The sequence below is a fragment of the Gymnoscopelus microlampas genome, assembly GCF_963454915.1.
Source record: "Gymnoscopelus microlampas genome assembly, chromosome: 6".
In the NCBI taxonomy this organism is placed as follows: Eukaryota; Metazoa; Chordata; class Actinopteri; order Myctophiformes; family Myctophidae; genus Gymnoscopelus; species Gymnoscopelus microlampas.
This window is the reverse complement of record NC_139943.1, coordinates 41,183,034-41,196,213: the sequence shown is the minus strand read 5'-3', so window position 1 is coordinate 41,196,213 and position 13,180 is coordinate 41,183,034. Positions and strand designations below refer to the sequence as shown.

General features: G+C 40.1%; 1 protein-coding gene across 1 annotated transcript; it reads left to right on the top strand.

The window, feature by feature from the left end:
* Positions 1 to 8,085: 8,085 nt before the first annotated feature.
* On the top strand, positions 8,086 to 12,708 carry lysmd4 (LysM, putative peptidoglycan-binding, domain containing 4). The gene is made up of 3 exons (XM_084060018.1): positions 8,086 to 8,114; positions 10,481 to 10,755; positions 11,220 to 12,708. The coding sequence occupies exons 2-3, from the start codon at positions 10,495 to 10,497 to the stop codon at positions 11,790 to 11,792; spliced, it is 834 nt and encodes a 277-aa protein (XP_083916144.1). The 5' UTR covers positions 8,086 to 8,114; positions 10,481 to 10,494; the 3' UTR covers positions 11,793 to 12,708.
* The last annotated feature ends 472 nt before the right edge of the window (positions 12,709 to 13,180 follow it).

Genomic DNA, 13,180 nt, shown 5'->3' with positions numbered 1-13,180 from the left:
GGAAGGCAGTCATAGCCACTTGGAAAAAATCGTAACTGTTTGACTGCCAAATATACATAAATCCCCCAGTGCCAGCGAGTTTTCGTTTTACTTACCTTCTCAACTAGTCACAGAATATTTATCTCCAGTATGATCAATCCCCCGATTGTTGATAATCACGGAGGGTTTCACTGTGCTTCCACGAGAAAAAAAAACTGTCATCGCGACCCCCCGTTCGCTTGTTATAGGCCGTTGAAAATAGCATGTCTCGTCAAAATGCAGGGGGAAAAAAGGAAAGCAAAATACAGCCGTTTCCCCAAATACGCTAACCAGGAAGTGGATGGCGGAGCAAATCTTGTGATCACGTGATCTCCTAGATCTCTCCGCGTCTGAGCCTGAAATGGTGGCTCATAGGTTGCGGAACAGCGCCCTCTAGTGGAAAACCACTGAAAACACCTTACTCGTCAAACTCGTGCTTGGCACTGCAGACCAAGTTGGCAGTCAAAGAGTTAAAGAAGAATCTGAAAATGACAGTTGATAAAACCTAAAGTTTATATTATTAACATGTTAAATGTTTTATTATTCTAGATTCTCATTTGTTATTTATAATACACTAATCCTATATTAGAATTGGCTTAAGGGAGGACAGGCGGGCGGTTGGACCACGCCATCACACTCATGTCACCATGACTCAGCCATAACCATACTAAGGAGTTCCCAAAGCAGCTACACCCAAATATGGGCACAGAAGTGGCCAAGGCCATTTTCCAATGACATCAGGGATCTCGATTTATACCCATAAAAAGGACAAGGACTGACAGATACAAAGATCTCAATATATGGCCATATCAGTCGGATCGGCGGTGCAAGATAGGTGTGTCTAGACGTGAGGGGCGCGTAGCGGCCTGAACCTCTAGTATTATTAATCTGCTTGAATGTAATCAATTCCTTTGGTTTGGATGACCGCACAGTTTCCATTTACACAGAGCATTCCCCTCTCATGCAGTAAACACTGCCCATTCATTATGCATTATGGCTGAATTTAAATTATGCTTGAGTTCCAGAGTGGATCCAGGTGGATCAGATCAATACGTGCATGCATTATTATGTTTGCATTATGCCACAGAAAGTCGCCAAAGCCTTTTTAGATGTTCAGAAGGCCCTGGAGGGGATGCAACGTGGGGGTTAAGTTACAGGAACCGGCAGCAACATAAAGACAGAATAGAATGTATTAGAATAAAATAAACTCATACTGTACACTGTAGCAGCAAATCCTCGACATTTCTAAAAGAATACAAGATAAATGGATAAGACAAAGATTCATCACAGAATTTGCTGATAGTAAGGCTTTTTTGCCCAAAAGCTGGTTCCATAGTACATTGAAATTGCCTTAGGGGAGGACCACCCGGAGTGTCGGCGGACTACGTTGTCACGCTCATGTCACTATGACTCAGCCATAACCATGTAAGGAGTTCCAAATGCAGCTACGCCCAAATATGGAGTGAGTCTAATCTCAATGTGTCGTCATGGCATCAGGTGCAAAACAATCAGTCAGCTCCATATACAGTATGGCCACAAAAGGAGGCATGCCCATGTATGGGCATATACTGAATATATACTGAATCTGGACCCGAGCGAATGCTCGGGTCAGACACTCAGCTTGAATTTGGGTAAAGTGAAAAACCGGTTTCCTCACAGTGGGCATTTGCTAGTGATGAATGGCCATGTGCAAGTGCAGAGCAGTTGCTTCAGCCACTGAGGAGAACCAAGCACTTAAGACAGACTGACATTCCTTCAATTCAATTATATGTAGGATTTAGGTTTATTGGCTAAGTACTGTACATATGCACATACAGGAATATACTGTATCCTCGGCATTTAACCCACCCTACTTTTAGGAGCAGTTATGCTATAAATAGCATAAACTAGCAACAACAACAGAAACATTGATTAATATGTACATACCTAGACTGCACGGTGGCGCAGTCGGTAGAGTCGGTCGCCTCACAGCTAGAAGGTCCTGGGTTCGATTGCCGCCGGGGACGATGTGGGCGCTGGGGGCGTGTCTTCTCCTCCGCGTCATCAGTGCCCATACCCTAGGTGGGGTTGGGGTATGGGCCACATGGCTCGTGAACCATTGGGTTCCCAAGGCTACTTGGTACTTATTTTACAGTCATTCATGGTATGATAGTGGACTGTCCTGCAAATTTAACAGAATTATGATAAAATTGTCACTCAGAAAATCTTTGAATCCTGTAGTGTTAACCCTGCATTTTGAATGGATTAAGTATTCAATCTGGAATCAAGCTGTACCACCGACATTAACCCCATTCTAGAATGTTTCCATTAAATTACAGAAAATTAAGTAATGTATTTTTAAGTTGTTAGATTGTTTTACATTAATGGATGAATATTACACCTTCATTCAGAGTATTCTTTACCCATAATTATTCCTCAAGTATCTGTCAGTACTTTACAAAATAATATCTCTGAGTGGAACGTGATATATTGAAGATTGAAAACTAACAACTACATCTTCTTACGTTCATACAATTCAATGAAGGCATTTGTCCTTGTTCATGAGAGGACACCAGCTCAGTACAATCAAAGATGGCATCGTCGTGATCCAGTACCATGCCCTAAATGTCCTAGCCCTGGCACACACAGCTAGGGCGAGGTTATACAGAGCCGCAAAACTCATAGGGTCGGAGTGCTGTTTCAACGTCAATCATGCTAATATCAGCTGACATGCTGGCGAGGGTGGTGACAGGGCAAGGTTATGTGTCACTGAACGCTCATGGCCAGCATGGAGACCAGGACTGCCAGGATTTTAAAATGGCAAAATAATTCCCATGAGAACCGGGGCTCCACCCTTAGGGTTCACGATCCAAACTGATACAGTATACACTACAGTAGCTTGCTGCGGTTTAATCAGATGCTTGGATTAGTTCCCTCGGGTTTCATTTGGCTAAAGCAATGTTTCCCAAACACTGGGTTTGAATACCCATTTGTGGGTCGCGGACAAGTTTTTATTTGTTTCCTATAAATGTTTTAAAATGATTTCAAAAGATACATTTCTTTTTATTTTCTGAAAAAATATCAAACAATCAAACATTTTTCAAAATAACCACTGGGCTAAAGCACTTGTTCTCAATGTGTTTGGATCACCAAGGGTCTAAACACATACAAAATCACATCAAATGGGGGTCTGTGGTCTAATACATATCAAACTGGGGGTCCTTGAAATTAAATTCCTGTCTAAACATGGTGCCCTCAACAGCCTTAAACACTCACAGTCACACTGCTATCTCACTGATGCATGGACGTGGTCATCATGAGGGACGGAACAGGGCAGCTTCTCAACACATCATTGTTTTATTGCCAGGCACTCTCATCACAGAAACACAGTTGACATAATGACATAATCTTGTCATGCAACAACCGCTCACATACAGCGCTAAATACTGTATGAGAATACCTGAGACAAAGCTTACAACCAGTGAGATTATAATGACAATGGTTTATTTCTTTATGTTTTGTGCACTAAAGTACACTAAATAAAAGTAGCATAACATATTGTACACGCTTGTGAAGCTACTTAAGTAACACTTTTTAGCTATTTGTACTTTACTTGAGTATTTCCAATTTCCAATACTTTTACTTCTACTCCACTACATCTCAGAGGCAAATATTGTACTTTTACTCCACTACAATTATTTAAAAACTTTAGTTACTAGTTACTTTGCAGATATAAATTATTACATTATAAAACATGCATTAACCACTTTAGCTCTGTTTTATACCTATAGGCTATTTGAAAATAGCCTAGGTATTTGAAAATAGCCCATCTACTGTACAAGCACACAACGTGTCGCGATGCGACGCGTTGTGAGCTTGTAGATCGGCTATTTTCAATCATTTTAGTACTTTTACTTTTGGTACTTTAAGTACATTTTGATACCATTACTTTTGTACTTTTGCTCAAGTAGATTTTGGATTCCGGACTTTTACATGTAACAGAGTACTTCTACATTGCGGTATCGATACTTTTACCTAAGTAAAACATTTGAGTACTTTTCCAACCACTGGCCATCATAACAAATATCACTAATCATGCCAAGCCTGTTAACATGCATTGATGTTGTGTTGGTTTGAATGTTCCTCTACGCTGCAAAATCCAGAGTGTTCATGTAACTCAGAAAGTGTAAAAAATGTCCCTCTAAGAGTACATTTTTACACTCCCCGAGTTAAATAAACACTGTAGATTTCGCAGTGCTGTGGTGATGGATTGCTGACTGAAGCCTCCTCTGAGTTGTGAATCACGTTCACCTGGGCAGTCGACATTTAATCAATAAACTTCTGAACTGTTGCCATGACCCTGGGCCGTGAAGATTAATTTTGTTTCCCCACACCAATTCATTGGGACCCCCTGTGGATCTCCCCAAGAACCTACCCCGAGCATCCTCCTCCCAATCGCTTGTTGTGGTTCGTGTCCACAATTCATCCAGCAGATTAAGCCTCAATCTTCTGCTCTATTTTCTACAAGACAAATAATGATTTAAAACATGTCAAAAGTCTCTTGCACACCTGAATGATATCTTTGAAACAGATGCGTTGGTGGAGTACACTTACTACACAGTTCAAGAATAAAAAATGTAAAAAACAAATATTTAAAAGATAATCATCCACACACTTTTCATGGAGAAATACCGTTTTGATACGCATACAATTACTTTACAGCACAGTCTCTGCATGCTGTTTTAACGGGTTTATGAACTATGGTTTAATCATCCATTTTTAGATATATTGATTTGAAATACTGTAGCAAAGTTAATAAATGTAACACAAATTATTTAGCATTACATATGTTGGATGCAGAAGCTCTTTCCAGCCCTCGGGTTCAAAACATCTTGGTATATGATATGATGTGGCCATGCTCTTTAGCTCATAGCTGCGCCTATACATCAATCTTTCAACTCAATAAATATTTTATCTTTGTTCTGAATCATTCAGCGTAAGCCCCTCTTTTGTTGTTCTGTGGGTAAAATGTGCATGCATTGTACATGGTTCTACTCCCTCCCCTTCTACTGTCCCTCTGCCCCTCTCTCTCCCTCTCTCTCTCTCTCTCTCTCTCTCGATCCCGCTCCCTCTCTCTCTTTATATCTCTCTCTCTCTGTCAGTTGGACAAGCTGCTCAGTGGCCCTGAAACATGGCACATTATACCGCTCTGTTGCCCATCGCTCAGTGTCGCGGCCTGCATTTGAATGTAATGTAAATGATATGATGAATCCCTCTAAGGCAACATTTACTTTACTTTCCTTCTGCTTTTTCAAGTGGCAAAGGTTGGCTACACGAGCCTATGAAGTACACGGTAAAGGTTGACTACATGAGCCTATGAAGTGCACGGTAAAGGTTGACTACATGAGCCTAAGTAAACAGTAAGCTTGACTACATGAGCCTATGAAGTAGACGGTAGGTCTAGAGATGCACTTGCCAGTTGAAACATACAGTACATTAGGGACTGACCTTTTGTGCAAAAGCATACAAAAGGAGGCAATATTATGAGCATGGAAGCCAAAATCAAAAGAGTTGTGCAATTAAGAGACCGGTTAAGTTCATGCGCGCTTCGGTCTGCTTTGCTGTCAAGTTACCGGGGTCAACTGGAGGTCACTTCTGGCTTCCAGCTGAGTGGATGTGCATTTTATATGGGGAAAGTAACACTAGAATATGCATGACTGCTATCAACTTAGCATTTAGAATATCTTGCTTTTAGCTTAGCCTTGCTTCAAATGTGACTGGGGAATTAATATGATATGATATTTACCAAAGAGCCAAGACTACAACAATTGTGTTGAGATAACGCGGTATCTTTTGAGGTGTGAAAGGTTCGTCAAACATGACAGCTTGTTCACACGTGTAATTATGGGGTCAATTTACTCGGTTGCAAATGCATATGATGTCTCATTTGTGAAGGAAAGGGGGTGTATTTAACGAACAATTAGATTGCGTCATAAACAACATGTTACATTATATTAAATGACAGGTTCAGTCTGCATTGATATACTACAGATATACAGCTGGTGCAAGGCTCGTGCAAGGAAGTATTTTAAAATGGCATTGTTTGCATTTTATGTTTAGATAAAGGCAAGCCCACCCCACAATCAAAGTGCTGCAAATGTACCTTGTGCAAAGAAAGAAAGAAATGGAACATTCACTTGTGCTACAAGTAAATATGTATTCAACACAACATTTTGAAGGCGGTTATTTGCTTAGATCTTCTTTCACATCATATTCAATGAGCCATAATTTGCTCCTCTTTAAAATATAGATAAATTATTTATCAATTCCTGTATACAAGCATTCTATGAGTGCATCGTTGTTTTTCCCCCTTTTCCTAACATTGGATGAGGACATATTCACATGATCACTCATGTGATGTCCTTCGGGTACTTTTATTTTTTATTAGCCTCTTTTTCATGAAGCTTTTGGAGCCATGCACCTGGCAAATTAGTTATATTGTTCTTTTTGTTTACTGAAGTTGTGCTCCCATTCTGTCTAGTTTGACATATTCACATTGCACATTATTCCTTCAGATGCTATGTTCTTGGTAGAAGACATAGGTACTTCTAACCACCTAACTTTTTTTTCTTTTTTATAAAAAAGAACTGACACATTTTAATATCTCTGTCAACCCTTTTGTGGATCAAGGAGTTTAACAAACAATTACCATTTAGGCATTTAGCTAAGCTGTTTTGAGTGACGCTTAACACTGTTACAGTGCATAGAAATGGTAGAGGAATTATCATTCTTAATGCTTTACAATGTTTACCCTCTGAACAAAGATCTAATTTCCCACTCCAATTCTTTGCAGTTCAGTGATGATGAATAGTGTCATCACTGAATAGCAGGTTTGAAAGATCCATAGCCCCATCTAGAGGTCTAACTACGCTACAACAGGTCACCCCCTTTGACCCAGACATGTTTGTGTTGCCACTGCCAGGACTGGAGAGGACAGCTCTCTCACACATCACATTATTCAACTTTTCCCTTTAATCACTACATCCTTGTCTCCTGTTTGAAAGTAACACAAACATTTATGCAAAGGAGAGAAGCAAGGAGAGAGAGAAATTATTTTGTTTTGATTACTTGCATCTCAAATTAGATGACTTCGCTGGGGATAGAGATAACACGTCAATACAAAATGTCCTTTAACCAAATGAATCTTGGCATCCCTATTTTGGGCATGTTATAGGTGAACATAAAAAAATATATATATTCATATTTTTTTGTTCATTGTAGATTGGCTTTTTTGAATAGCCAAAGTATAAAATAAGGCCTAAGTGGTTGAATGGTCTATTCGTGACCGGTATGAGGTGTTCTTTCTATACAACTTCTTTACAGCAACTTTCATCAGGTCTGATGAATGCATGTTTAAACTGACATATTTTATTCAAGCATCAGAATGTTTTTGTTTTCTATTTGCTCTACTAAATCAGTAAGTTGCTATATCAGCATAGCACTCAGTATTCTTATACAAACAATCTATGCATATTTATGTCGTACATCAAAGTAGAAGCAGTTTTAATACTTAATCTCAACAGCATTTTGCTAATATAAACCAAGATAAGTGTATACCATTGGTGGAGTGTTGACAAGAAACATGTACTGTAGCTATGCTTTTATGTGCAGTGTTGCATCTGAAAATAAAACCAAAACAGTAACATTTTATATAATATTATCATCATCATCATCATCATCATCATCATCATATATTGGCTAGTTCTATTATCATTAGTAGAAGGAGTAGGCGAGGAGTCAAAAACATATGAAATGATACACATACGGATATTGTTTCTAATGAGCACATATTATGTTATAATATTTATCAATTATTTATGATATTATTTTATTGTATTTCCCCCTCTTTTTTGCCCCAGGGCCATTCTATCTAAAAGGCTCTATTTTGTCATTCATTAATTATGGATTATGAGTTGTCTGGTGTTCCACAGAAAGAGCTATGAGTAGAGTTTACACTCCAGATCAGTAGGTGGCAGTAATAACCCCCAGTTCTTTCAAACCAAACAACCATAATGTTACAGAACAAGAAGCGTTCTGACGCTGTGGTAGCTTGGGAGGTAAGTTGATTGTTATTGCCGGGTAAATACAGTATTTAAAGACTTTACTTTGCAAGACATACTTTACTTGGTAACAATAACATTTCGACAGTTTACAAAGTGTTCGTTGTATCTGTATGGGTTTCATAACAATGAGATTGGTAACTTTAAAACATGCCATGTAAGCAGCCAGCTGGTGACACATGCTGTATGTTGTCGACGTCGACACATTGACGCGTGCGAATGTCAGACTCCTACTGCTGCTGCTGCCAATGTTGTGTTAGCCATGGATCACACGACGGTCGCCTGTCACGACCGTCATGGCGGAACTTCAACCTGGTGTTTGCGCTCTCTCCCTTTTTGGCCCGTAAATCTACATAAACGTTCAGATTTCAAATATACATTGTTTACCCCGTGGCCATGGATGTTACAATTATGTACGGGCCCTTAGAAGTACCCGTCTTTTCCGTGTTGTTCAATAAAAAGCATTTTAATCCGATCGGTGGACATTTTCTCCGTTTTTTCTCCATATGATTTCAACTAGGTGGCCCTGTCGTTTGGGAGGTGTATTGCACTCTGATACATTATAACTCTATGAGGAAATGGCCACCGATCGGATTAAAATGCTTTTTTTTGAACAATACGGAAAATACGGGTACTTCCAAGGACCCGTACATAATAATAACATCCATGGCCATGGGGTAAGCACTTTATATTTGATATCTGAATGTTCATGTAGATGTACGGGCCAAAAAGGGAGAAAGTGCAAACACCATGTTGAAGTTTCGTCAGGACTTTCATGTTCAGGGCTAATGTTGTGGCTGTGGTGGAAAAAGTACTCACATTTATTATACTTAAGTAAAAGTAACAATACTGCAATGTAGAAATACTCTGTTACAAGTAAAAGTCCAGCATTCTGAATTACTTACTTGACAGTACAAAGTACAAAAGTATTGGCATCAAAATATACTTAAGTACTTAAAGTAAAAAGTACTACACAATATCCCACTTCACATGTTTCCAAAAGTCCTTAGAAAATAGCCATGGCTGAAGTGGTTAATGCATGTTTAACAGAGTAACTAGAAATAAAGTTTTCAAATAATTGTAGAGGAGTAAAAGTACAATATTTGCCTCTGATATGTAGTGAAGTAGAAGTTAAAGTATTGAAAATGGGAAATACTCCAGTAAACTTACCGTGGGTGCCAGCATTCTCCCCATTGACTGCGCTTTGCTGTTTAAAGTTTCCGCGTGCGTTACAAGCAAATCCACGCAAAAAAAAGCATCGATTCATGTTCTGCCATGAGCCTGGCTACAGGCTGGAACCATAACATTCCCCTCGCGGGTTACAACGGGGGGGGGGGGGGGGGATCGCGCATCGCGCATGACCAGTTTTCCCCACAGGAAACAGATTCGGAGATATAGGCGTTTCAAAGTAGGAAATAGACAGGAAGCGGATGGGGGGAAAAAAAATGTTTCCGGTGAGCGATCTAGCACTTCCTTCGCAGGATTACAATGGGTGCTCCCAGAGCTGCTCTAGCCCCGCCCGCGCGGAGAAAAACAAAAAAAACAAAAAGACTGAAATCACGGTTCAGACTTTGTTCGGCACCGAAGCTTCGGAACCGCCACTATGTAAACACACGGTTCAGACCGTGTTTGGCACCCGATGTGTTAAGTACAGTACTTGAGTACATGTACTTATTTACTTTCCACCATGATTATGTCAGTGTTTCTCAATTTTTTTAATTTCAAGGACCCCCATATCTGAACGTACAAATGCACCCTTTTACGGGTCCATTTGGTTCCATTTTGTACACTCTGAGTTAGACATGTAGGGGTCCACTTTGGAACCCCTAGGCTGGAATCCTGGGGGTCCATTGACCCCACTTTTAGAACCACTGTCTGTTAGTCTAGTTTAGTTATGTTATTCAATATTCATCATAACGTGCTATTTTGTTCTGACTAGCCAGAGCACCTTTATTTATGTTGTTATTTAGTATCCTGTCTCTAATTTTGTATTCTCCCTATTCTTATTTGAGGGATGTCAGGCGAAATCTTTCAAAACATAAGATAAAAAGTTTCCAAAAATTACAAGATTTACAAGCTCACATTGTAAGCTTGTGCATCGGCTATTTTAGTTATTTGTTGTTCGACAAAGTATAGGGATTTTAAGAATGCAATACTCTAAACCTCCAAAATATTAATTCCACCTGTATTATTTTAAACTGTATGTTGGATATTTGTGTGACTGCCCTAACGACACACATTTCTCTCAGAGACTAATAAAGTACATTCTCTTCTAATGGAATAACCTGTTCTGGAATAGTTTAGGGCTACTTGATTGATTAACTTGGAGACATTTCTGTTTGTTCCGAACATTCCTTTTCTAGGTTAGATCTTACTGATGCGGCGTGGGGAGCATGTTCCCAGGGCTTTTCAGGCCCCAGTGGATGTCCACGCCAGTGTGGACGGCCAGGTGTACATGTTCAGGAGGAGGCAGAACGAATCTGCTGACTCCTCCGAGGACGAGGAGGACTCGAACGTCATTGAGTTGATGCCGCGCGTTCGCCAGGAACAGGACAGAGACGGGAATGTCCAGCTGGTGGAACGAGAACTTTTGGACGGCGACAACCTCAACAAGCTTGCGTTGCAATATGGCTGCAAGGTAGGGGATTCTTTTTGCCTATTCCCGGGGTCAATAGGCTCTATGCACAGAAGCCATATGGGAAAGAAATTGGGCCTCTTCCTTCCTTCACAGGTGTTACCAATGATTCTAATGAAGGCTCTGTTCCATTTAGTGTAGCACAGTGGTTCTCAAACCTTTTAATTTCAAGGACCCCCATAACTCTGGGAGTGTACAACTCTCAGAGTTATGGGGGTCTGAGAGTGTACAACCATTTGTACACTCTCAGAGTTACACAGCCGTAAGGGGCCATTTGGAACCCCCTCAGGGAACCATGAGGGTCCCTGGTCCACACTTTGAGACCCACTGGTGTAGCAGAGAGTTTCCAGTGAGTCAACATGCTGACTCTGTTTGGCTGCTGTGCATGTAGCCTATTTCCATTGGTTGTGTGCAGTGAGCGCCCGATGATGACATTTTTATGCACAGTAATTATTTTTCATTGACAGGTGGCAGACATAAAGAGAGTGAACAACCTTATTCAGGAACAAGATTTGTTTGCGCTGAAATCAATCAAAATCCCTGTGCAGAAACACAGCTTTTTAACAGAGACTCACGCTGACCCACGAGACTGGCAGCAAGAAACGCCATATTCACCAACGCCAGCAGCCACACCCACTCAAGACGGGGGCGGAGCCAGCTTCAAGCCAAACGTGCAGGAGTACACAGACTTTCTCAAGGAGGTAGACCACGACATAGAGAAACTAATACAAACCACAGATGTGCAAGACGAGGCTTTCATGGGTAACTGTGACATGCCACGACGGTTTGGCCTCAGAGGCCGGCGCCTGACCAGCTACGGCTCCGACTGGGGCATCCAGTGGTGGAACGCCGTGATCGCCATGCTACTCATAGGCATCATCCTACCCATATTCTATATAGTTTATTTCAAAACAAAAGACAACGGAGTTGTCTCTACAGTAGAAGAGAGTGGTGGGATAGATTCTTCTCAAATGTCTTCAAACAGCTCAGGGACACACCTCAGTACAGTAGGGACCGATCATTTACCGAACCCGGGATAATGTGAGTTAGGTTGCTGACTGTTGGTTGATGTGGATTACATGCTTCACTTTTATGAAGCCAAGCCACACTAACGCAATGCATGATGTTTTAACTTATTTCTGCTCAGTACAGTATTTTTACCTTCAGTTGTAGTGTTTTCCCAGGACAGATTCAGAAATGGTTGCCGTGACAAAATCGGTGCATGTTTCAAAGAGTCGTGGCAACACAAGTGATCAGGTTTATCTGTGTGCCTTTTTTTGATGTATAACTTATTTGATGTATAACTTATTTGTGGGTGCGTGCGTGCGTGTGTAGGCCTGTGTGCGTGTTCATTATTTCACATTTTAGTCATAGCCATCCAACGAACCATTCTTGATCTGAACACTGTGCCAAGACTACAAGATATTTAATTTATACAAAACAGTGAGTGCAATATGCTGTATTTGTATTTGTACTAGGGATTGTAATGGCCTTTCTTCAGACCTTTTACAGTACAAGTACAAGGCTCTGTTGTAACAATGATGTCATTGAGTACTAAACAAATTCTCTGAAATAAGCAAATGTCTTGCTTATTTCCGAGAATTGGAAAAGTGCCTTAAACCTTTTTTCCCCCACTTTGAAATGATATTGTACACACTCCCATCAGATTCTTCTGACGGATGCTTGAGCCCACCATGACTAGGTGGTGAATCTGTACTGATTAAAACACTATTTTTACTGTTTTAAAGTATTTTAACGAAGCTAACGACACTAACAAATTGTAAGTTTTACTCTTTATTTTGTTTACAGTGCCAGCTGTGCCATATTTTTTTACCCTTTCAAGGTCAATTTGAAAATGTTTTTAGTGCATGTTTCTCTCAATGAGTGACTTAAGTCCTATAGCTGTGTTCATTATATGTCCCTTTCAATATGAATATAAAAAATGACACCACTGTGTATTAGAGTCTGTTATTGTCAGTGAGATTGCTTTATCAAGCATATTTTTATTTTTTATATGTAGGTCCATCTGGAAGTTACCCCCGCCAACGGTTTCCACCACAGATTTCCGATAGGATTGCATTGGGTTTTGGATGTAATAAGGTCTGTAGCAAACAAAAACATATATTCCCATGTTTTATTCAACAAGATAAACACTTTTTTTTACAATGTTTGAAACACACACAAAAAAAACGTTTAAATGCATGCCTGAGATATTAACGTGTACACTACTTTTTCATGAAACAAAACAATATTCTCAGTAGTAATCAAAAGCATTGGAAATCTGTTTGGGGAACCCACTGCGAATGCACCTCCGCTTTTAGGGCTACAAACTGTAACATTGTTATTTAATTTAGTTTTTCCTTCAAATGTGAACAGATGGCATGATTTAAATACTGACGTAGGGTAACACAGCATAAAGTTAATGGTA

Excerpts from the sequence above, each read along its gene's own strand:
- lysmd4 (XM_084060018.1), top strand. The coding sequence starts at position 10,495 with ATGCGGCGTGGGGAGCATGTTCCCAGGGCTTTTCAGGCCCCAGTGGAT. Across the intron at positions 10,756-11,219 it reads CGTTGCAATATGGCTGCAAG|GTGGCAGACATAAAGAGAGT; the intron begins GTAGGGGATTCT and ends TTTCATTGACAG.